Raw genomic sequence first — 25,829 nt, 5'->3', positions numbered from 1 at the left:
CATTGGAAGTCCCTGGAGCATCATCTAGCTACAACCTGTGGAATCAGTTCCAGGTGTTGCAGTTTGAGGACCTGGAACTACATCCTTGCTCATTATGACTAGTGAAATCTAGGATGAAGAGATTTGCTTGATGGGTCTAGGAAGTGGCTAATTCTTAGGAATCTCGGTTTTCTCTCCCCCCCCCCCCCAAGCAATTCTGATACCCTGATGAATTCGCAATCGTGGTGGCAAAAGCCAAGGGGGTTTTTTGAATAAGATTCCCAGGGGTCAGAATATGACTTTGGTGTCCCACGTGGCAATCTGCCTCCAAAGATGTGAGCTACCCTGATCTGCACCTCTCAGAGTAACATGCAGAACAGCCTGCATCGCCCAAGCAGACAAGGGCTTTACTACATTTACATAAGGGAAGGGAAGAGATTTCAACTGATGTGATGTAGGCAGCAACAAGACAGGCAAAACATGAAAGCATTGTGATAATATACTTACTTTATCACCGGAGTGTAAAGACTGTGGAGGCGGCAGTAGAGCCTCACACCCTGCAGAGAGAAATGAACGCAGGCTTGAAATTTCAAAACAGATATAATATTATCTAAAACACATGCAGAGGACCTGCAGCAGTGAGTCTGGCTAATTTTTCTCCCCAGGCATTTAGCGGCACCTTATCGCTGTTTATTTGCTGCACTTGTATTGATTCTTACCCGGTGGTTGATGAAGCTTGTGGATTTTTGTGGTGTTTTATTAAATTACTGTTTTGACTTGTATACTTAGCCTTGAGGATCTTACGGTCAAAATGGCAGGATAAAAATACCATACACAAACAAACAAACAATTAAAATGCAGCAACAGTTTGCTGACCTTTGCATACCAATCCTAAATGTAAAAACATGTAAGTTTTGCTGACTCTATATATAAAGACACACAAACATACATGCACACGCACACTTTAAAGTAAGCTACTTTCATTCAGCTATTGATCATGCGGTTTTATATTTCTAGTCTTCCACTCTAAAACATTTGACCTTATTTTAGAATAGACTGTACATAACATCTCCATGTACAGCTACATAAAACTTGCTGCAGCTTCTTCCTGTTGATTGAGATAGTCAAATATTCATGGAGAAAGATGGGGAAAGGAGTGAATCTCTTTGGTCTCTTAGAGAGCAATCCAACCCAGAGCAATGGATTGGGCAGAAGGCTCTTTCTCCGCAGTTTATCCACTTCAGCCAGGCTTCTGCCAGATGCAAGGGCATGAGGCCTGCTGGAAGCATCCCTGCCTGTGAGGACCATCTGGAAGTCCTGAAAAGCGAATTCCAAGGGCAGGGTTGAGCTGACTCAGGATCCACTAGATCCCCTGATCTCTTGTGCAATTGCACTGGGCCCAGAATAGCAATTTGAACAGTGCGTCAAAGCAGATTGCGAATAAGCTCATTGTTATAACAAACTCTGGCTATGCCACAACGTCAACCCAGAAACATACCTTGGACATGATGTCTTCCAATTCGCTCCTTGGCTTGTAAGTCCCATCATCATAGCGAAACCTGTACATCACCTGCTCATTCTTGAACTGGTGCTTATCTGAAACTGAAGCAGCAGAACAATAATAATCCAGCAACCTCTGGAGGACCACAAAATCCCCCAACTATGAAGTAATGTATTCTGTTCTTGGGACAATGGCTTGCAAGCAAATGAAGGCAGCAACTACTCTTCTCTTGCTTTTTCACACAGTTAGGGAAAACACCCCTGACATTGTAATACAAAAAAGATTATCAAAGACATCAGACAAGCTTAATCAAATGACTTCCCAGTTAAGAATTGGGTTGAGATCATTTGCTCTGAAACTGAGGCAACTGAAGGTTTGGGACCTGAGGTAGAAACCATATGGGTGCTTTGAAGTGTATTTTCCAGCCATGTGCACCTGAGGGATGGAAGAGGAATCCCTGCTGTATAAATGACAAGAGGATGTATGGCTTTCTGCAACAGTAATAAAAAGCAAAAGAAGAAAACTAGCCCGTCTTTAAAGAGAAAAACCCTGCAATCTGGCCATCCTACAAACAAACAAACAGGGTACCATTTCACACATTACTCTGAAGCAAGCCCTGTTTTTGCACAAAATATATACTCAGAAAGCTGAATCGAATTATATTACAATAAGAAATGTACCTATATGGCACACAGGCTCGCTGCAGTAAATCTTTCTTTCCGTATGTACTCTGAGTGGAAAGAATGCAACCAACTGTAATAACAGAATTCAACAATGGCAATTCACTGTAGTCACAGTTTCAAAAGAATCCTCTCAGTTAACAGCAATCCATTTTGCATGGGGGTTCCAATCTAAGTGCGCCCCACCACCATTTCGCCCTCTTCAGGGCCCCAAAGACCCGCACATCAGCGTTCACACATCAATTGGATGTGCCTGAAATGGTCAGCACCTGTACTAACAACTTTGGGGCCCTTCAGCTGCAGAGGGCCCTAATTCTGAACAGACCACACATACCTATGAGTCTGCTCCTGCACTGAAGTATTTAGAGTGAATACTGATTTGTAATGTGTTGATGTTTAGAAAACTCCTCCCGTTAGATAAAGAGAAAAATCCCAAAGTTGAGACATTGAAATATTGGTTGCTGAGGCCTGAACAACATGCGGTTGGTGCTCTTAAAATAAAAATCCATCACTACTTCTCAGTACACTACTACACCCGATATGATCTTTTGCTGCCATGCAAAGCACTCACCATGATGAATGATGCCATTCTCCAGCAGAGCTTGTCCCAGGTTGACCCCTTCTTCCGGTTTGCTTATCTCCCCAATTTCTATGAGCCAAGATACAAACTCGCTGTAGAGAGAAGAGGAGCAACAAATGCAATTAACTCTCTGTTCCCTTTGGCCAAGAAGATCAACGCACAAGATGTGAACTGTCTAAGTGAATCAACGCATGTCAACACGAGGGTTAGTGTAGTGTAAGTGGCTGGAGTATAGGACTAGGACCTAGGAGACCCCATTCACTCACAAGTAAATAAAGCGCAACCAATTGTACAATAAATTGCAACAATAATTAAGACATTTAACACAAGATTTCCATGAGATAAGTTGTTTTAATTTACACATTACAGGGGGAAGATGGAAACTCAACATGGGATTGCCATATTGGGTGGCACCCCCTTGTTTCTTATAAGGTGTAATTCTACCCTAATTCTGAATGAATGGCTGCAGTGCAGTGTTGTAATATGCAAACCAGAATTCAAATCTGGACAGAATACAAATGAATGCAACAGTGAATGAAGGAAGGAGAGACAGTGAGAGAGAGAGAATGAGAATATTATTACAGAAAGAAATAAACTTGATGAATGGGGCACTGTCAGTGCTCTGATGGGATGTGGCCGTTTGCCAACTTGAGCAGCAATTATTCTACAACTGCGCAAAAATCCAGACGGAACATGAAAAGGATTTCTGAAAGGCAGAGCAATGCAGAGGAAATCTGTGTTCAATAAAAAAGCTGTAACTCTTCCAGTTTGTGTAGGTTTGTTGCTTATCAAAACCAGCATCCTTGCATCCAATTACACGGCCTCGGGTGCCCTATTTCAGCCTGCATTTAGGAAGAGTTGACTCATCTAAGCTGCAGGTAGTTCATTAAAAGAAGAAAAGGGAAAGTTACAGTTGCTTCAGCTTGGGTTAGGGGAATGTAAATGAAGGGTTTTCAAAGTAGTTTCTGCACCTTTAGACCCGTATGACTTAACAAAACTACATCAGACTTTATAAATTTGGCATAACTCTGCACTGGAATGTGTAGATGATAACCGCCGCTCACCAGATTTTCGAGAGCTATTGCTCTGGAAGCTGTGAAATACTTTTAAATGCCTTTTAAAATGGTGCTTACCCCTGCTTTGCGGTTTTATTGCTTTATGCTGTTGCAAATGGGCTTGCATATAACCAGTGTTTCGTTGCTAATGGCTCTCACAATCAATTTCAATACTCCATGGCAGGGAAGCACAAAACAGGAAATAAAACTGACTTACAAGGCTAGTGTTCTAAAAGTAGAAGAGTAAACCAACAAAGGGGCTGGTTGTGAGATCAAAACATTCAAAAGCACATGATGGGAGTGACCAGCTTGCTTCAAGCCAAGATGACTTTATGAGCAATCAGGTCTAGCTAGACTGGGACTTTGCCTTTGACTGCTCCTCCATACAAATAAAACCCCTGCACACAAAATGGCAAAGCCGGAACACCTTTTTCTTACATACTAGTTCTCTATATGAAAGGATTTGGTTTGTAAATAAAGGAAGTTCAATTAATCATCTGAGCTCCACCTACAGTGTGAAGCTGTACAGCTTGACACAAATTCACCACATCAAACTATGTTTCAACTAGTAAGTCCCAAACTGTGTGCCATGCGAGTGCTGCTTTTGCACTGTGAGACGGATCAATGAACTAACAGCTCATAGGAGCTCAAATTACCTGGTCACGGCCTGTTAGCCTTGCTTCCTGTCAATCATGCTCTGTCCATAACAGTTACCTGTTGCATCACTGCTGATGCAAAGTCACAGCAAAATTAAGGTAAAGGCACCCCTGACCATTAGATCCAGTCCTGGCCGACTCTGGGGTTGTGGCGCTCATCTGGCTTTATTGGCCGAGGGAGCCGGCGTACAGCTTCCGGGTCATGTGGCCAGCATGACTAAGCCGCTTCTGGTGAACCAGAGCAGCGCACGAAAACGCCATTTACCTTCCCACTGGAGCGGTACCTATTTATCTACTTGCACTTTGAGGTGCTTTTGAACTGCTAGGTTGGCAGGAGCAGGGACCAAGCAACGGGAGCTCACCCCGTCGCGGGGATTTGAACTGCCGACCTTCTGATCGGCAAGTCCTAGGCTCTGTGGTTTAACCCACAGTGCCACCCGCATCCCACAGCAAAATTACCTGATCTCAGAAGACTGGTGCATCTCTGCATGAGTCACTCTCCTCTTTCCAACCAAGAGATGCACTCAGAACACTAACACCTGCAGAAGTGCAGAGGTCCTCTGAACACAGGGGCAGAGGAAGGGGGCGAGGGGGGCGGACCGCCCCAGGTGTCGCCACTAAAGGGGTGACAAAATGTCGGGCGGCACTCACTGCAGGCCTGTAGCACGCCTGAGCCACGCATCTTTCCTCAGAGTGATGCAGTGGCTTGGCCGCCCGCAGGCTCCACGTTGCCCCAAAGGGTCCACCCACCACCTCCCCAGTTGTAGGGCAGCTAAGTGGCAGGCAGACTCCTTGGAGGCCCCACAGAGTGTCCTGCCCCTAGGCGCAGGGCACATGCGCCGCCCCAGGCGCCCGACTGGCTTGCTCCACCGCTGTCTGAACACAGCTAATCCTTACTCTTTCACAGATCAAACATTTGCTTTTTAGAGTGTGAGAGTGAAGGGTTTCTTCATTTACAATTCGAAAAAGAAGTGTGCTGAAACACTTAAGCATACACTTGTAGCACCAGGCAGCATAGCTGAAAAAGTTGGTGCTCTCAGAGAATACTTAAGAGTACATCTGAAACCAGGCTGCTTGAAGGCTGTTTAGCAGCTTGTAAAACGGGGTATTTCAGCTGTTACAAGGGGTCTGCAAACGTTTTTCTGAAAATAAATGAAAAATGAAAGGAACGGGCCCTGTTCATTTGAGTATTGAAATGAACAGAAATTAAAACAAATGAGCTTCCAATGAAAAACCTACTCATTCATTTGATTCATCTCTCATTAGTTTCTAATGTGTTGGATAATTGAAACACCCTGGAACAAACTTTACAGGCCATAGAAAGCAAGCGCGCGCGCGCACGCACACACACACACACACACACACACACACACACGTTGCTCCAGCAAGGTTCAATGGAAGATGGGAGGTGCTTCAGAGAGCAGTTTGCAAAGCTGCTCTCTGAAGCAACCCACTCCATTAAACTTTGATGGAGTGATGTTAAAAGGACCAGGCCTGCAGTAAGCAGGATTGCCTCCTCTCCCAATGGGGGACAAGGCGATTTTGCTTAGGGCTGAGTTCAGAAGTGCAAAATGTTCTGAATTCAGCAGGATCACTCTCCCTTCCCATTGGCTGATATGAAAAAGGAGTGATCCTGCTTAATGCTGGGTCCCCACTTTGTGCAGCACCAGAAAGCCTCCCAATAACCAGATGCTTGTATATGAAAAAGTGGTTTGGCTTATTACTGTTCAGGGGTTGGGGGGGGGGGAATTATTTCAGTGTTCTATGGAAGACTTTGCAATTGTTTGAAAGGTTGTCCCTAGAAATGTTCCACTGATAATGTTCCCAAGTGGATCCATCCCAAGTGGATCCATCCCAAGCTTACAAGCTGCCTGTCCAATGTTATTTGTGTCAGAAAAACAAAAAAATCAAAACTTAGCAAATGGTCCATACTGTTGTACTACTCAAGCCTAGTAGCACTTCATTTAGGAACTTAACCTGACAGCACAACGACGCTCATGAAAAGGAACAAGGGAGGAATAGGGAGCTGATTGACACGCAGCAGAGGTGTGCTCACAAGGATGCAAAATACGACACGAGAAAGAACTTTTGAGTTGATCCACGAGGAAAGGTTGGTAAGGTCAAGGAAGAAAGGAGTGAGGCTGACAGTTCTGCATACACACAGAACTGTAAAACAAACTAGAAAAGCACAGTTTGACATGTTTGACAAGAAACTTCTTTGCTATTTTGAGTTCCAAACAGCAAAAAAATGTGCAGCTCAAGTCTGAAGTGGAGGGAATGTCTAAGAATAGGTCAGATATGAAATGACAGGTTTGCAATAGTGCATTTTGAAGTTCATTGGCTTAGCCCTGCTGGGTGGTCAGGACCAGAATAGCAGCAGAGCTGCTATGGTTTGAAATCCACAAAGATTTTTATTCTTTCTTTTTCATGCTTAGAAGGATTAAGAAGCTACGGCTGAAATAGCAAGTTTGCTTCAGGGGAAGCTTAAAGCACACTGATAGCTCACGATGCACAAGTGCAACAAGAGTGTGGAAAGGAGCAAGCTTTGGATTGGGGCTGTGGTAAAAAAATGTGTCTAGCCAGCCACAGATGGACCTCTTTACTGCTGTTGCCAGGCCGGGCTGGTAAAAACGAGCAGCATACATGATGAAATACATAAAATATCCAAAACAATGTGATTAAACAGCAGGATGGACAAGCAAGTCTGCCACTATAACTGACAAAACTGATGGCAGAAACCCTGTTTCTCCCACAGTTATGAGGATACAACACTACAGAGACTTCTCTTCACATTGGTCATGTCCACATGTAATACTAAGCCAAGCCGCTGCTTAGTGCAAATGTGTGGCCTACTAGGTAAGAGACGGCAACCACTTTGTTCTTCACCAGTCCTTTTAGCTCAGTTCTGCATGTGTCATCTCAGTGGAGTCACTAGGGTGAATGAGGCACTGCCCCACCAACCTCAGTCTGCCCTCAGCCAGTGCCCCACCTGCCTATCACCTCACTTACAACCAATCAGGGGGTGGCTCTGCCTGTCATTGGCTCTGGCTCTACCTAATGCTGATGCTCTGTGCTTTCTGCCCTGCCCAACCCAATGACTACCAACCACCACTGTGTAGATTTCATGGCTAAGCTCTCACCTTCCTAACCACAAGCTGCAATCATGGTCTGTTATTGGCTACAACTCAGGGCTAAAGAGGAGAGCTTAGCCACAAGCCTAAGGTTCAGCAACATGCTAGGCCAAACTATGGTTTAGCTGCTATGCTAAACTAGAAGAACCAGGGAGGAGCTGGCATGTTCGTGAAGACCCAAGGTGCTAACCCTGTCAATGCAGGGTTGAAAATATCTCTCCTTCTAAGACACAGGCCAATGTTTGAGCTGTTTCTCTGACATGCTAGGAATACTTGTCCTTCCTTCAAGTCTGCCCATCAATCAAGCACAAGGACACAGCAAGAGTATGGCCATGAAACTGTTTGGAGGAACCTAACACAGATGGAACAAATGCCCCCGAAAACAAACTTCCTGGCTGAACATTTCCGTATTAATCGGCCAAGCTGGAAAAGTCCTCTGAGATTTCTTCCTGTGACTCTCCGGTTCATGTGGGGCATTGAAGCATACTGGTAGTGTGAATATCTTATCTAATCTCTTCTTGTCAAATGCCTCCTGTCTGCATTCTTTTCCCCTTCCACCTCGAAAGTCTTTCCAAGGCTGAAATCTGCACTATTCAAAATTGCTTCCGAATGTCCAGGAAAAATCCTGCATAAATTTAACAATAACCCCATTGTTAAATTTATGCATCTGGGTTGGATATGGCGGCCACGACAATTCTGAGTCCTGTAAGAGTATCTTTTACAGCATTTTCTTCCGTGCAAAACAAAGGAAGATCATGGATTGTCAAAAACATGTCCAACCCATAATTCAAGCATGCATCGTGCACATAATTTATCAACCTCCCTGCAGACTTGGATTGATGTTTGCAAGTCGTCTTCCCCTTCCCGCCCCCCACTGGAATTTGCTGCCATTGCGTAGTCCAAGGGCATTAAGCAGGAATGAATGATTAATTTTAATAAACTAATTGTAATGGAGGTTAAAGACCCTTCCAATTAAATCCCATCAAAGCACATCTGATTTGGCTTCACAATACTGTCCACAGAAAACCCACGGTCCTTTCCGTTAATTGGAATGAAAAGGCCTTTTCAACCCAAAAGCCACTTACTTGCCAAGAAAGCACTTGGGAACAGTGCTTAATTTTCTTCTCCTGTCTTTGATAAGGCTCACTTTCTTGTTCATCATCATGTGATACAGCTTCTCCCCTTTCTCGGCGATCATGACGTACGCATCCCTCTCCATGCCCAACTTCAGACCTGGAATACAGAAGCAGGGTCTCCCTCAAAAGCTTCTCAGATGAAAGAAAGGATTTGCTCAAAGACCAACAAGTCGTGTTCCCACCCCACCCACCCTTGCTGGAAACTAATTTAATAAACGTGGTAGAGAAAACTTGGGGAATTGCCTAATTTATTACTTCAGCTCAGAAATTGGAGGCCTCTGGGTGAAATCCAAACCTATGATTTTTTTCTCCCAATTGCCAACCCACGGAATGGCGGGGGAAGAAAACAGATACTGGAGAATGGCACTTAGTGGCAGGGATCCACCATGCCTATCCAAGGTGACCCCTCAGTGACCTTGTTGCTGACATGGGCTTCATAGGACTGGGGAGAATTGACAGGGGTGCAGGACCTCTGGGTCACGGACCTAATTAGGTCTACCAGGCCTCCGCATTTGGTCTGAGAGGCCATTTCAGCCAGGCCATGCACACCTCGAGTACCCCGTCATATACAATGTCAGGTGTGGGAAAGTAAAGACTTGTCATAGCTGAAAGGGACAATGACAAAATGATAACTCTAGTTTCTGGCTAAACTATTTTGAGGTCCAATTGCCACTATCAGTTCCCTCTGCCATAATGTTTACTGCTCATGGGGTCCCCCTGGACTCAGATGTGTGGAAATGTTGTGTTACAAGGAGTCTACAAGGAGTCATGGGTAGGCAAACTAAGGCCCGGGGGCTGGATCCGGCCCAATCGCCTTCTAAATCCGGCCCGTGGACTGTCTGGGAATCAGCATGTTTTTACATGAGTAGAATGTGTCCTTTTATTTAAAATGCATCTCTGGGTTATTTATGGGGTCTGCCTGGTGTTTTTACATGAGTAGAATGTGTGCTTTTATTTAAAATGCATCTCTGGATTATATGTGGGGCATAGGAATTTGTTCATTATTATTTTTTCAAAATATAGTCCTGCCCCCCACAAGGTCTGAGGGACAGTGGACTGGCCACTGCTGAAAAAGTATGCTGACCCCTTCTCTAGATACTCATTGGGTCCTGTTTGTGGATCAGCCACAAACTGCTCAAGACTTTAATAAATGTGTGTTACTAGAACTATTTTAAAACTGCATTCGTATAAAGCTACATTACCCATTATCTGAGGCATATTCCACATTTATAAAATGGGTTGGCTGAAGCAAAAGACACACATGTGCATTATTTCTGCTTAACACCCACTGCATTTTCTGTTTCACACATACAGGCACACTCACAACACACTGCATGCCCTACTCCTTTGCTACTTATCTATGTTGCAGCCACAAAGAGAACTGATTTTAAAAAATCAGTGGTTACTGTATATCTCCCCGCCCCCCAAAAATATGCTAATCTTCTTGGAAATCTACTTAGCTCACCCTGATTGTCACTCAGGATGAGCATACCAAAAGCATGTTGAAGTAATTCAGAAGGTTACAGAGCTTAGATGGAATAAAGGGGAAGAGAAAAATAATCAATAGGCCAAAAATCTCTTATTTTTCGGTTTGAAGCAAAAAAGAAAAGAGTCACCCAATAAACACCCAGACATACTATTTTGTCTGCCTCACAAGATTTTTGACAAATGAAAACTAGAACCATATAATCTTCACCACACTACAGTCCAGTCTATGGCACAGATTTCAGATGTTTGATGCTCTGCCTGGAGAAATAAGAATATGCAATGTTTTGCCTTGCAGAACCCTCATTTGTTTTCATGATCCGATGCCTGGTGAAAAGATTTTGGCAGGGCAAACATCCTGGCTGATTGCCATCTTCCTCCATACCACGATGTTAGTCAAATATACTTGCTGACAAGTTCTGCCAAAGGTAATTTGCAAAGTCAGGTTGGGAGAGAAAGCAGCCTGTGTAATAGGACACATTTGTGGCTACATCATCACATTCCCCAAGTTCTGAAGTAAGCAAAAGATTACAATGCATCCCCTACTCAGCTGGTTTTAGGACAAAGCCAATCTTTCTTGCCTCAGCACTGATAACGGCTTGATGCTGCTGGAAGTGCATGAATCCAGATGGAGGAGCTTTTCAACAAAGGCCTGAAATATCTGCCTCTAAAATCTAACTGATTGATTGCTCTTCTCTGGCGAGTAAAAATTGCCTCCAGGAGACTACGTGAATCCCCATTGCTCTGTGGTACGCTAAACGCTTTGCATGGAGAAGGTCCAAAGTTCACTCCCTGACATCTCCAGCTAAGCGATATTAGATAAATGATATTGTTTAACTGGATTAGTGATCCAGTTAACTTATCTTGTATAGCAAGGATCAGAGAGATTTCTGTTGCCAGTCAGAGGAGACAATAGACTAGTTTGACTGACAGTGGAAAGCCTACACATGTCCACTCAGAACCAATAGTGGGGCTTATTCCAGGGAAGATGGCATAGGATTGTAGTCTAAGTGTCAGAAAGCTTCATTTTCATCTACTGCCCACCCCACCATATTGTGAGCCCAAGGGGCTGTTCTCCTCCCTTTTTACTTCAGAAACTTACTGACCTTGAACTCTGAAAATGCCTCTTGCTTGTCGGGGTGGAGAACAGAACGGGCAATAGGACAGTATGCAGGAACTACCCTACTGCACAAAGGTAAAATTTACATTCATTGTTCTGCCCACTTTTGCCTCTGACATTGGTCACGACTGGCATGTGACCCTTGCGAGGCTGCCAAGAAGAGAATGCAGTCTTGGGCTGGAGAAGATTCTTCAGCCCTGCTTCTAGACACTGAGAATCCTTGATTTGCCTGCCTTGCAGGACTTTCTTTCTCTTAAACGCATCAGGCCAGAAATTATGAAGCATCCTTCATCCATGCTAGGGCTGCTTCCCGTACTGAAGCTGCCTTCATTGTTGTCATTGGCTAGCAACCAACTCCTCACACATGACAATGCATATTAAAAAAAGACGTTCTTGGATTTCATGTTAACTTGCTACTCTTTAATATGCGCTCCCTTGTACTACATGTCGAACAACTATTATTATAGGTTACTCATAAAATCAAAGAATTGTAGAGTTGCAAAGGTCATATAGTCCAACACTGGAAAACAGATTCCCCTTAGGAGTGAAACTGTCAGAAAACTTTCTTACCACACTTTGATTATAATTTTTTAGTCTTGCCCAGAATCAGAAAGAATTCACTTGTGCCCTTTATCCAGTCCACCAGTTTCCAATTCTGGCTCCACATATAGCCCCAGATGCAGACATAAAGGCTAAGTTATGCTGACATTACAATTTTAATCACAACAGTGATTATTGGAAGTGGCGGGGAGCACTTCTGCCATGGCAGGGTTTTTCCACTGACACCTTAAGAATGAAAAGGGAAGGAAACGATCCAGCAGGATGTTTATAAGATGTTTCATTTGCCAATTTTATTCAAGAACGATACAGGTTCTCTCTTCAGAAGAAAGAGAAATGACATCAATGCTTGAGAAAAGGTCTTATTTTCCTTATGGGTTCTATTTATAAACTGGAGCCTTGCAAATCGATTTAGTAAAGACAGAGCTTTAAAATACTTTGGTGCACAAAAGGAGCTGGCAATGTGACTCCTGCAACTATGCTGATGCGTGGGCAACTGCAGTGCCCAAGGACTGAACTGAGAAATCGCTCCTTCGCAAGTGGAAAGAACTCTCTCTCTCTCCTTTTGCCGTTATGCATTAAGAACCTGACCCCAGACACTTGAAGAAACCATAATTGTTCCTCTCTCAGATGGATAACCCCGCATTCGTAGACACATACACAGTCGGTCTCATTATTCACACAGCACATAAAATAAACCAGTCAATAACTTACTCTCTCTCTGTTCCCTTTCCTTAATGATAGCATCCAGCCATTTCTGTTTGTCCTCTGCTGTCTTGGCCATACAGACGAACCATTTGTTTTTGGCAGTGTTGTGTATCTTCCAGCCATTTGTCACCGTGTAACCATTGCTGTGGTAATCGGCTGCAAATACATAACAGTACGGCCAAGACTGTGAGTGGAAAGTCCTGAGCCTTCATGGAAAAGTAACTCACCTGGCATGCGCACCTGGAAGACAAGACTGGACATTTTTCTTTATGTCAGAGCCAGCAAATTGTATCTGCTGTGAAAGCTCCATCAGAATTTCTAAGCTGCTGTTTCATGCTGGGACACTCTCCGGTGATATTAACGACAACTGAGCCAGGGACTGAAGACCACAATTGCAATGAACACTGGGATTTTATCATGCTTCCAAAATGGAAGCATGGCAGTGCAGGCTCTGACCTGTCACCCTCCACATTTCAAGGCATATTCTCAAAGTGACCCTTCAGTAAAACTACCTGCTGATAAGGGATGTTGGCTGATCCTTCTTGGGAGTTTCCATATACTCTAGCAAGCCTCTCCTCCCATCTACTGCTACAGCCTTTTTAATGATGATTAAGGGCATCCAGATAGACGTGGTACCCTTCCCTTCCTCTCAACGACGAGTGAGACTCAGCACATGCTGAGGCCAAGTAGTGTCGAAACAAGATGTATGCCATGCTGTGGGGAAGGAAAGGGAGGTGTTGCTCTCTATTCACACAGCAAAAAAGGTTTGCTCTAGTTTGTTTGTTTGTTTGTTTGTTTGTTTGTTTGTTTGTTTGTTTCAAATCCAGTGATTAACAAAGTCTTACAAAATGTTTCAAGACGGTCAACAGACTTTGGAGGCATCCAAAGTTATGAGACTTGGCTAGCAAGGTGAGGATATAAGGCCCATTCTAATTCCCAATTCTTTAATGATAGCAACAACTACTCCCTCCCTCAAATTAGGCTGCTGAAACAAAAACAGAAATTGATTTTTGTGTGAAAGGACTTTAAGCTCCATTTCGGTACTGAATATAAATCTCTGAGCTGAGAGGCACCCTGTTCTTTAATTATGTCTATGTCTGCACCACAGGGGGTAGGGGACTAACAGAGATATCACAAAGCTTGAAGTCTGCCTACTCTTGTTTTATCCAATAAAGAAGGCAACTGTGCTCTCTTCTCTCTGAGAAAAGGTTCTTTGGTTCCTTACCTGTCCCATCTTCCACATTCTCAACCTCCATGACTTCTGTGTTTATTCGGCCCCTGAAGATGTAGAGGGAGCCATTGATGGACTTGGTGCGTTTGGATGTCTTTTTCCCAGCAACTCTGCAGGAAGGGAAAGCGTTGTTAAGAAAAATGTCTGTTCACTATGTAAATAGAAATGTGCTTTTTTTTTACTATCTTTAATAGTGCCTTCTCCCACAAATACGCATTCATTCTACTTCTTCATCATCCCTCAAGAATGTCCCATTCATCCCCAAGTTTTCAGAATCAAGAAGTGGAATAAAGATTCATTGCACATTTTAAAGATGCTTGTATGCATTTTTACTGTAGTTTCAGTCTATAAACATGCTAAGCAACCTTGTTTTGCAGATTAATTTAGTGTGGCACAAGTGAACTGATTGATTCATAATGTTGCCAGTACAACCTAAAAATAAAGGGAAGTAGCTGATACCGTATATCTTGCTTTCAATCTAGCTGACATGCAGGACAATAGGTCCGCCCCACTAAACAAAAAAATCTGCATGCCAATTATGTTATATTTAGCTCTTTGTGGATATGCAACAACTCAATTAACAAATGCATCAATTCCTGCAATGAGGCATGGAGCCTCTGTTGGGCTACACGTCAATAAAAGATGCACCATGTTGTCAGTTTTAAGCAACATGAAACTGCTTCACTTCCTAAGCTTTAGTGCTCTGAATGGAGGAACCGTAGCACAGTATTAGGCTGCATGTTTGGGGCACAAAAGGATTTGGGTTCAATCCCTGGCATATCTGTCCAAGACCTTGGAAAGCCAATGCCAACCAGACAGTATTGGGCTACATGGACAAAGTGTCTGGTTTGGGATAAGGCAATTTCCGAAGTTTCTCCTTGCTTTGCTTCAGGGGGAAGTCATTCAAGATTGACAGAGCTACTCTCTCGAAGCAGAGGAGGTTCACCTGGTGGGGCAGAGCTGCTACACTAGCTTCCCAGCAAGTGAGTTGCTGCTGCTTAGAAAGAGAGAGAGATGAGAGGTGTAGCAGCAGAGAGATTGATGTGGTGCAAACACAGCAGCGGAGCCAATCCAGTGGTCCTGCTGGTGTGTTTGCACTGCTCCAACTTCCCCGTCACCTCACCCTGCTCCCTTCCAGTAAGCAACAGTGACTCTGCCCCTGTCCCCAACAAGCTGCCATATTATCACTTTTGTAATAAATTTTCGACCTTCCGGTGGTTTTGATGCAAAAACATCGCTTGGTGGCCTTTAGTGTAGAGCCCACATATGTTTTCTTCATCAAACTGCTTGTCACATTCCCCATGACTCTCAGGCCATGTAAACTGCTCTCACTTTCATCTGGCAGACAATAATTCTAACATCCCCATCTTTTGTACCAGGCAAAGACTTTTTTATGTGTCTAGGCATCCCAGCATATAATGTAGCTGATTTTGATTGGCCCTGCGTGGTTTCTTTGGGTTTTATTGATCTGCTGCAGCTCATACTTCAATGATTTGCCTGCCAATTTTACGCTGTGCTTTATTGCATTTGTATTATTTTAGAATATACACCCCCCAGAAGATTTGAATTGGGTAGATTATAAGTTTAATGGTACCTACATTTATACAGTTTCCTAAACCTGCTCAAGTTAAGTTATGTTGCGACATTTTCTGTTGCGGCAGAAAGTATAAATAACAGGGGGAAGAATGGCAGACGTCACATGAATAGTTGCGACACAAATGTGCACAGCATCAACAGGAGAAGGCCTGATGTCATAGAGACATGCTGGCCGGGGCTGATGGGAGTTGGTAGTTCAAAATATCTGGAGGACATTGAGGAATGCTGATTTAGGCAGCAGTCCTGGATGCTACGGGTGCTAAAAGCACGAACTAATCACATAAGAAGAAGAGGACTCTGAGATCAAAGTGTATCTAGCCCAGAATCCTGTTTACTATTTATGACTAAGACCATGGTTTGTTTGAAGCCCCATGAAGACCTTCCTTGTGCAACATGGGAAGGTTGAGGAGTGGTCAGGTAGGAAGGGTGCATATGAGAAAGTATCTGCCCCCCTGAACACTTTGAGCATGTGAATGCCTGAATTTGCCTACTGCTGTGGATATTTGTGAAAGAGGCCTCTGAGTGGGATGTCTGAAGGATGACAGGCTGCAAGATAACTAAAAATCAGCCTAAGCTCACAGCTGCAACAGGGGAAAGCTGCATCCTATTAACATAATGTTAAAGCTCCATCTCTCAGTGCTGCATCCTATTAGGGTGTCACTTGTTGAGGCTTGCAGCTGGACAGCTACTACAAGTGGGCAGACATTTATTTCCATTCTGGATCAGAATTTAAATAGCAGCCAGACAGATGAACCATCAAAAAATTAAAGTAGCTTTGCCATGTCTAAATATATCCTTCACTATTAGGCAACATGCTGCAGACTCTCCTAGCTTTTAATGAAAATCAGATTCCGGAGAACTGGGCAGTGCTTGCTATGGTTATTAGGGAAATATAAACACAGATTCTTCGGGGAGCTGAAAGTGTCAGAGCCGTCTTATCCGACTCCAAGCCAAACTATAGAAAAGTTGCTCACTGATGCCTGCTCTGTACAAACAAGAGCACTCTCTCAAAAGGCAACAGAACATTTTGTTTCCTAAAACTTAGTGTTCCGGGAAAACTGCCTGCAGAAAGGGAGGGGTTTCATGAACTCGGACTACAAACAGAACCAGGAAGACTCAAAGAGTAAGGGAAAGAGTATAGGCAGGGTCAGACAGGAGGGTGTTAGGAGTTGAAGAATTAATTGTAAGGTGCTCATGGTTAGCAAACAGAGTGAGTGGCATGTGGTCTAGGGGAATGGGCAAATAAGTTCAAGATAAAGGAGGACATGAGTAGCTGAATGTGAAAACAAAGGACACACCATGGTAAAACAGAAAAGGCAGAAATACAAAAACTAATCAGGAAATTTGTCAGTATCAATCCTTGCTAACTATGGCAAAGCTTTCGTTGGTGAAGTGGCTGTTGAAATCTCAGCTCCCAACTCTTTCAAAAGATAGCAAAAGCTTATATTGGTTGGAGGGGTGTTTTTAAGGGAAAGCAAAAAAAAAAAAAAGAGCATTACTTTCACAAATGATATAGCTGTACCTCTTCCTTGTTTTATGCGCCCTGCACCTGTTTGTTCCCCCCTCCCTCTCTCTCTGCATCTGCTTTCTTTGCCTAAGGTATTCACCGGAATCCCTCTGCGTTCCTTCACGCCATGCTTGGAAAAACCTCAAAATTGTCATTGGCAATGTGCCCAGCTTCCTGGTGCTCCTGCAAACCCACCTGCTCTGAGAAGGCCTGCGGCAGTAAACCTCACCTCCAGCACGGAGCTGACTCTGCAATGCATCATCATTTTAATGACGAACGCCAGGGCAGCAGGCTCTGTGATTCTGATCAGCATGTATGCCTACAGCCCTAGTGCTCAAAATATGAGGTGGGTCTTCCTTAAGGAAGCACAAGTGTTAGCTGCCCTCTCCTTTTTCACCCAGAGATAACATAGCACAATTATGTCCTCTCTCTCTCTTTGTGTTTCAGAAGAATCATGGAACTTAAGAAGCAGCACAGACAGGTGCGCTCACCTGGATTTCCGCTTGCAGTAAACGAGGAGGTTATCAAAGAGAAAGAAGGTTCTCTCCTGGATGTTTCCCGCTGAGATTTTTAACAAGGTGCCTTGGAGCAAGAGCTGGGTGCAGATGTCTGTCAAGTTGGATCCCTTAAGCAGAAAAAAACACACAGTGTCATCAATTCACCCCTAATTGAAGTGGTAATCAACAATTCTACTTAGCACTCTTATATATGCTTATCACATCCGTCTCTCAAGGGCTGCAAGGTGACATTACTGCAGTAAAACAGATGCTACATGTTCCCTTTTTATGTGGTTTCTCAGCGATCGTCAGAGCTAAGAATTCTCCCGTTTTTTAATAAGCCAGGTCAGGATTGCCAACGCAACAGCGATGGGTGGCAGTGCACCCACCAATAAGAAGATTCCTTCAGGATCAGAACAGTGGTCCATTCAGTTCAGCATCCTGTTTCCACAGCACCCAGCCAGATGCCTATGGGAAATGCGCAGGTAGGACTTGTACACAAGAGCATTTTTCCCCTCCTGTGATTTCCAGCAAGTGCTATTCAGAAGCATACTGCCCATTAGAATGAATGCAGAGCACGGCCATCTGGGTTTGTAGCCACTGATAGCTACCGTATTTTTCGCTCTATAAGACACACTTTTTCCCTCCTAAAAAGTAAGGGGAAATGCGTGTGCGCCTTATGGAGTGAATGCAGGCTGTGCAGCTATCCCAGAAGCTAGCACAGCAAGAGGGATCACTGCGCAGCGCTCCCTCTCGCTGTTCTAGCTTCTGGCTTAGCCCCTCAGTCCCTTCCTCACCTCCCGGAAAAAGCCCCCAAGAACCGCGCTCCCTTTAAATAGCCGCACGGAGCGTGTGTGCAGCTCTTGGGGGCTTTTCCCCGAGGAGGGAGAAGGGCAGCCCATCGGTGATGGGCTGCCCTTCTCCTTCCTCGGGGAAAAGCCTGCAAGTGCCGCACACAAGCTTCACATGACTCGTGAAAGGGAGCGCTGAGCAGAGCCTGGGATGCAGACAGGCTCTGCTCAGCACTCCCTTTAAAGAATTTTTTTTTCTTGCATTCCCCCTCTAAAAAATAGGTGCATCTTATGGTCGGGTGCGTCTTATGGAGCGGAAAATATGGTATTTTGGCACCAGTGCCAAGGTCTTCAATAATTGCCCGATAAATGTGTCTCAGAAGTTGAATATACCTCCATTCCCCATTGAATTTTGACTGGATCCCAGATTCCCCTCACCTCCAATCTGGGCACGACAACAGTACAGGAGATAAGAAGTGTCAGCACACTTTAGAAGCTGAAGGATGGTGCTGGTAAGCATGGGATCTGGGAATTCTGCATTGAAGTCAATATATACCAATGAAAGCTTCAACTTGATGGCAGTTTTTTTAAAAAAAATAATCCTGCAAATTCAGCAAGACCCTACTGCATCCAACTTTGGGCATGACCCTATGGAAAAGCTCTCTCTCTCTCTCTCTCTCTCTCTCTCTCTCTCTGTGTGTGTGTGTGTGTGTTCTCTCTTGTTCTCTCTGTCCAAGGGAGAGAGTAACGTGTGAGGGTGGATATGACCTGCTATTTGCTGCACACTTAAATAGCCAGGTGTTGTACAGTATGTACACCATATAAATTCAGACACTGCAGTACAACTGTAAACCATGCCATTTTGTATTTTGAGTTTTGTATCCTCCTTTTCCTGGAGAAGACTCTTGAGAGTCCCATGGACTGCAAGAAGATCAAACGCATCCATTCTTAAGGAAATCAGCCCTGAGTGCTCACTGGAAGGACAGATCGTGAAGCTGAGGCTCCAGTACTTTGGCCACCTCATGAGAAGAGAAGACTCCCTGGAGAAGACACTGATGCTGGGAAAGATGGAGGGCACAAGGAGAAGGGGGCGACAGAGGACAAGATGGTTGGATAGTGTTTTCGAGGTTACCAGCATGGGTCTGACCAAACTGCGGGAGGTAGTGGAGGACAGGGGTGCCTGGCGTGTTCTGGTCCATGGGGTCACGAAGAGTCGGACACGACTAAACGACTAAACAACAACAACAACATCCTCCTTTTCCACTTCAGAACACAGCATTCAAGGTGATTAGCCTAACATAATGAAAACAAATCATAGCAGTAAAATAATTATAAAGTTCCAACAAAAACAACAGAAGCCAAATTATACTGCTGCTCTTGCTTTAAACAACAAAATACATTTTTTTGAGGGAGCAAGGGGGGGGCTAATCACTGTTGTCAGGTCAAGGGCTTGCTGAAACAAAATCAAATATTCAAAAGGTAACAGAAAACCAACAAAAAAGGAGGCAAGTTGGACCTCCCAGGGCAGAGAGTTCCACAAATGTGAAGGTCCTGATTATTATCTTAATATTTGGGTAAACTATGGCTTTTGCAAACCATGGTGTCAGGGAACTGCCATCGGAGCATCAGGTGGTGGAGGGGCTCAGGGATGCTTCCAGCGAGAACAGTGGCGAGGTATCTGAGTCTCCCATAGGGAGACCTATACCTCGCCGGAAACTGTCACGCCGTGAGTCCAGGAGACGCGTTTCCGTTAAGGAGCTCCTTTGTTGGAAACGCTTCCGCAGACAGCCACTGTCGGACTCTACTAGTGACTAGAGCAGACATGTCTGAGGAGCTCCGTCACACACTGAGGTTTGTGGGATCGCACAAACTCTGAGGGAGCACGTTTTTACGCACAAGCAGCTAATCAATCCCTAACAGCAGTCCGACAGTCTTTGTACGCTGCCTGTGCAAGAGAAAGCATCATGAGCGAACCAACCGGAACCGGAGGAGCTGGAGTTGGGGCTGGTCCAAGCTTGGAAGATAGATACCGAGCGTTGGAGGTCCAACTGGCGCTGCAGACGGCGAGGCTGGAGGAGAGAAGGGCTCAGGATGCAGACAAGAAGGGGAGAGCCACTCAGTTCCCCAGAAAGGTACCAGGATTGGTGCAGAAGTTTGGGGGGGACCCCAAGGATTACCATGCCTTTAGGACAGAGATGCAATATGCACTTAATGTGCAGTTTGATGAATTCCCTGATGAGGAATCACGAGTTGCTTTCGTGATTGGGCATCTTGAAAGGGGGGCGAGAGACTGGGTTCGACCCCTGATGGCAACGCACAATGACGTACTAAAGGACACGATGAAGTTCTTTCGTGCAATGGATATCATGTTTTCCAGCGATATTGAGGAAGGGGTGGTGCGCAGACAGCTAATGGCTTGCAAGCAGGGAAGCCGATCTGTCCGTGAGTACTGGACTGAGTTTACCATGCTGGTTCACAGACTGGGTTGGGATCTATCGGCGGCACCCATTCAGATGCTATTTGAAGAAGGTCTTTCGTCGGCTGTGAAAGACGAGCTGTCACGGAGCCCCAGGGCGGGGTCTATGGATCAGCTGACCAAATCTGCGCTGACCATAGGAGCGCGTCAGGAGGCAAGAGCCTTGGAGAGGCGGGAAGGGAGAGGGGAACGTTGGAAGGAGTTCCGCATTCCAGACATTCCTGAGCCAGCTTTCCCGCCGGCAGAGCCGATGGAAATCGGGACAGCGCGCGCGCGCGCATTTTCAAAACCCAGCGAGGGGGCTAAGAAGGAGGGAAAGGGCGCCCGGAAATGCTATCTCTGCCAACAGCCAGGCCACTTTGCCAGAGTCTGCCCCCAGAGGAAGGAATGGCAAGGGATGGTGGGAGCTGTTGAGGGGGGAGAGCAGGGGGGAACGGAGCAGGTAAAAGCCAACGCCTGGTTGCCACAATCGGGGCACTGCAGCCAGGCCAAAGAGCAGTGAAAGTGCCCGTGCCAGAAGCTCCTCGACCTGCTCTAGTGATTGAAGTGTCGCTAGAGCTGCAAAATGGACACCCCCTAAAAATAAAGGCGCTATTGGACTCAGGCAGCTCCTGCAATTTTATGAGCAAGGAGTTTGCTGCTGAACACCAGATACAGACTATCCCTTTAAGCAACCCCCTGCAGGTGACCACGATTGATGGCAGGGAGTTGTTGGGAGGAGGAGTCAGCTTGCAGACGGTCCCAATGATCATGAGGGTGGCAAGGCACACAGAACTGATAGCGTTTAATGTGGCCACCTTGGGAGGCGCTCCCATTATTTTGGGGATGAGCTGGCTAGCGCTACATGATCCGCTGGTGGGCTGGCATCAAAGAGTGGTTTCCTTTGGTTCAGCACATTGCTTAGAACACTGCAAAGGGGAAAAGGGTTCAGCAGGGACCCAAGCCACCCTAGCAGGGACTGAAGTAATGGAGAAGGTGAAGGTACCACCACAGTATGCAGATCTCAGCGACGTGTTCAGCGAGAAGGAAGCTGACCAACTACCCCCGCATAGGCCCTTTGATTGCCAGATCAATTTACTCCCTGGAGCACAGCTTCCTGTGGGCAAGTTGTATGCCATGTCAGACAGGGAAATGCAGGAGTTGCGAGAGTTTATTGACAAGAACCTGAAGAGAGGCTTCATCAGAGAGTCCAAAGCAGCGGGGGGTAGCCCAGTGTTTTTTGTGGACAAAAAAAACGCGGACAAGCCGAGACTTGTATGTGACTTTAGGAGGTTGAACGCAGTGACGGAACCAGTGGCGTTCCCTATGCCCAGGATTGATGATATTTTGACCAGGGTGCGGAAGGGAAAGATTTTTACAAAGCTGGATCTAAGGGGGGCGTACAACCTGATACGCATAAGGAAAGGAGATGAATGGAAAACCACCATGTTTACCCCTTTGGGGGCATTTGAATATCTCGTTATGCCATTTGGATTACAAGCAGGCTCCGCGTGCTTTCAATCTTTTATGAACCATGTACTGGGCCCTTTGCTCTACAAGAATTGCGTTGCTTTCCTAGATGATGTGTTGGTGTATTCGGAGAATGAGGAGCAACATGTGAGAGACGTCAGAGAAGTGTTGAGCAGACTGCAAGCCAACAGGCTGTGGGTGAAACTGGAGAAGTGTCAGTTTCATACCAAGGAGGTGGAATTCCTGGGGTACCGCCTGTCAGACAAGGGATTGGCCATGGATCCCGGCAAGGTGCAGGCGGTGCTGGACTGGAAAACACCCAAAACCAAGAAGGATGTGCAGAGGTTCCTAGGGTTTGGAAACTTTTATCGTAAGTTCATCCGCAACTTCGCCCATCTGACGGCGCCCATTACTGACTGTCTCAGCAGTAAAAAGAAGTTTGTATGGACGGCGGAGGCGGAGCGAGCGTTTGAGGAGCTGAAAAGGGCCTTCGCCTCTGAAGAACAACTTCTGCATGTGGATTTACAAAAAAGGCTAAGGGTCGAAACAGACGCGTCTGACAGAGCCATAGGGGCGGTGCTTCTTCTGCAGCCGGGAAAGGAGGAGTCAGAGTGGCGACCGTGTGCCTTCTTTTCGCGAAAGCTGAACAAATCCGAGAGGAACTACACGGTGTACGACCGAGAACTTCTTGCGATTCATGAGGCGTTCCGGAGATGGAGGCATCTGCTAATTGGTGCACAACATAAGGTGCAAGTGTGCACGGACCATAAAAATCTAGAGTATTGGAGAACTGCGCGAGTGCTCAACCAAAGGCAGTTGAGATGGGCCCAGGAGTTCTCCAAATTTAACTTTGAGATTTGTTACGTGCCAGGCCCAGAGAATGTTAGGGCGGACGCTCTCTCACGCAAACCTGAATATTTGGAGGGGGAGGGAGCACCTGAAGAAACCCATATCATCCCAGAGGATCGCTGGGTGTGTGGGGCGACTTTGGTGGGGCAAAGGGAATTGGTAGAGGGGACGGTGCTTGATGCATACGCCCAGGACAAACTCAGGGGTCTCAGGAGGGAGGAAGACAAACCCGGTGGTTTTGAGGAGAGAAATGGGGCATTGTATTACAAGGGAGCGTTATATATACCCGAAGGGGAATTGAGGGAGAAGGTACTCAAGCAGTTGCACGATAGCCCCACAGCAGGGCATTTTGGGCAACACAAGACCATGTGGCTGGTTACCAGGGAATTTTGGTGGCCCAAGGTCAGGGAAGATGTGCGGGAGTATGTGAGAGGGTGTGAACAATGCCAAAGAGCCAAGGGGGAGAGGCGGGCGCCGGCTGGTTTATTAGAACCACTGCCCACACCTGAAAGACCGTGGGAAGCAGTGGCAATAGATTTCATGACTGATCTGCCAAGGTCTAGAGGGAAAACAGCCATCATGGTGGTGGTAGACCTGTTAACTAAAATGGCCCACTTTATAGCCTGCTCACATGCGGTCACAGCAGAAGAAACAGCCAAATTGTTTGTAGAGAATGTGTTTCGGCTGCATGGCGCCCCCTTGAGGGTGGTTTCAGACCGGGGAAAACAATTTACTTCCAGGTTCTGGAGGAAGCTCATGAGCTTACTGCATGTAGAGGTTAATTTCTCAACGGCCCGTCATCCAGAAACCAACGGGCAGGCGGAAAGAGCAAATGGGGTTCTCCAGCAATATTTGAGGTGTTACGTTAATGACAGAGAGAATGATTGGGTGGAGAAGCTGGCGTTGGCAGAATTTGCCTACAACAATGCAGAGAACGTGTCCACGGGGATGAGCCCCTTTTTGGCTAATCACGGGTGCCATCCCAGAGCCTTCCCAGGGGGGGAAGGGGAGAACTGGAGCGTTCCAGCTGCAGAACAGTTCGTTGAAGAAATGGAAGCGATTCATCGCCAGCTCCAACTCAACTTAAACAGGGCTAAGGAGGAATATAAGAGGCAGGCAGACAAAAACAGAAGGGAAGGTGAAAGCATTAGGGTGGGGGACCAGGTGTGGCTGTCAACCCAAGGGTTGCCATTCAAAGGAGGTTGTAAGAAGTTAAGACCCAAAAGGTTGGGTCCGTTTGAAGTTATGCAACAGGTCAACCCAGTGGCTTTCAGACTCCGGTTACCGAACCACATGAAGCTGCACCCAGTTTTTCACAGGTCGTTGCTGTCACCGTATAGAGGAGACAGTGAAGGGAGGGTCACTAGGGGACCAGCAATGGAGGAGAAGGAACACAGCTACCATGTAGCGGAGATCCTTGATTCCAGGTGGAAGGGAGATCAAGTAGAGTATTTGGTAATGTGGGAAGGGGAACCGGAGTCGGAAAACACCTGGGTTAGGGCAGAGGATGTCAATGACGAAGTTTTAATAGAGACTTTTCATCAGAGGTTCCCACGTAAACCTCAGCCTGTAGCGAGGTTCCGAAGGGAATACTTTGCCACCACCGACGAGGAAGAGGAGTTGGAGGGGTTCCCAGATTCTGAAGAGGAAGAGGATTCAGCGAGCCAGGACGACGATCGATGGAGGGAGTTGTTCGAGACGTCTGAAGATGAGGAAGATTCTTTTCGGGGTTTTAGCCCTTCACCTCCCAGGGGGGAGGTAATGGGAGGGGGTGAGGGGGGCCCTGGAGGGGAGGTGGATGTCAGGGAACTGCCATCGGAGCATCAGGTGGTGGAGGGGCTCAGGGATGCTTCCAGCGAGAACAGTGGCGAGGTATCTGAGTCTCCCATAGGGAGACCTATACCTCGCCGGAAACTGTCACGCCGTGAGTCCAGGAGACGCGTTTCCGTTAAGGAGCTCCTTTGTTGGAAACGCTTCCGCAGACAGCCACTGTCGGACTCTACTAGTGACTAGAGCAGACATGTCTGAGGAGCTCCGTCACACACTGAGGTTTGTGGGATCGCACAAACTCTGAGGGAGCACGTTTTTACGCACAAGCAGCTAATCAATCCCTAACACATGGTTTGCCACATTTAGATCCAGAAGCAAACTATGCTTTAACACTAACCAGGAAAGGAAAGGAAGCTTCAAATCTCCCTGCATGTGTGGGAGAAGAGGAAGCAGGAGCCCCGGAGCTTGAGGTTGCTCATGAATGCAACAGTAAACCATGGTTTGCTTTTTCATGCAAATGCAGTCAATAAGGCATAAGTGAAAAACGGATGCAAAGTTTCCATGACTACTCCAAACTACTGGAATGAAAATTTTACCAGATCCAATGAAACAGTTGGGGTTTTTTTATACATTTGCTATGCTTTCCCAAGGGCAGAAACACACAGGTAATCCTCCAAGCTGCAGTGACTAACACCTGGCGAATACATTTCACAAGAGAGAAATGTGTTGTTTGTGTGCTTGTATGTATATTTCTTGCTTTGTGATGTGATTGAGAGGGAGGGAGATGTTAACAGTGACTTCCTTATCTGCTGTTCATACCAGACTAAGGAAGTGAATGAGATAATTTGACCTACTGATGTCTTTCTGGGAAGAATAAAAAAGAGAACCATTGGGGGATTGTGAAACACACACTGTCAGCAGAATAGCTTCCTTTCCATTTTCACTGCGCCCACATTTGCATGAGTTTCACACTTTCAGCAGCGGAGGACAAAGTATAGACAATTCAACAAATCTAATAAGAGTAGTAATAATAGAACTTTAGAGTGCTGTGTGCTACATATACATCATCTCAAA

At 45.8% G+C, this 25,829-nt stretch overlaps 1 protein-coding gene and 1 long non-coding RNA gene across 4 annotated transcripts in view; one reads left to right on the top strand and one right to left on the bottom strand.

Annotated features, from left to right (window-relative positions):
- The window catches only part of PREX1 (phosphatidylinositol-3,4,5-trisphosphate dependent Rac exchange factor 1), a 245,342-nt gene that overhangs the window by 77,700 nt on the left and 141,813 nt on the right, over positions 1–25,829 (bottom strand). The window contains exons 7-13 of the mRNA XM_081195969.1: positions 17,415–17,548; positions 13,815–13,930; positions 12,596–12,745; positions 8,668–8,815; positions 2,732–2,832; positions 1,478–1,581; positions 487–536 (exon numbers count right to left, since the gene is read on the bottom strand). Of these exons, the coding sequence (XP_081052095.1) occupies positions 487–536; positions 1,478–1,581; positions 2,732–2,832; positions 8,668–8,815; positions 12,596–12,745; positions 13,815–13,930; positions 17,415–17,548 (803 nt within the window). The remainder of the gene's footprint in view (positions 1–486; positions 537–1,477; positions 1,582–2,731; positions 2,833–8,667; positions 8,816–12,595; positions 12,746–13,814; positions 13,931–17,414; positions 17,549–25,829) is intronic.
- Positions 9,046–17,445, top strand: LOC308588437. 3 transcript variants are annotated; one of them, XR_014008762.1, is made up of 4 exons: positions 9,053–9,117; positions 10,502–10,631; positions 17,016–17,269; positions 17,371–17,445. It is a non-coding gene; the product is annotated as an uncharacterized lncRNA (long non-coding RNA). The 3 variants fall into 3 exon arrangements; XR_014008761.1 differs by lacking the exon at positions 10,502–10,631 and having other exon boundaries at positions 9,046–9,117; XR_014008763.1 differs by lacking the exon at positions 9,053–9,117 and having other exon boundaries at positions 10,341–10,631.

The sequence above is a fragment of the Podarcis bocagei genome (assembly GCF_964188305.1).
Source record: "Podarcis bocagei genome assembly, chromosome: 5".
Lineage (NCBI taxonomy): Eukaryota > Metazoa > Chordata > Lepidosauria > Squamata > Lacertidae > Podarcis > Podarcis bocagei.
The sequence above is the reverse complement of the archived record's forward strand: the minus strand, read 5'-3'. Positions and strand labels throughout refer to the sequence as shown.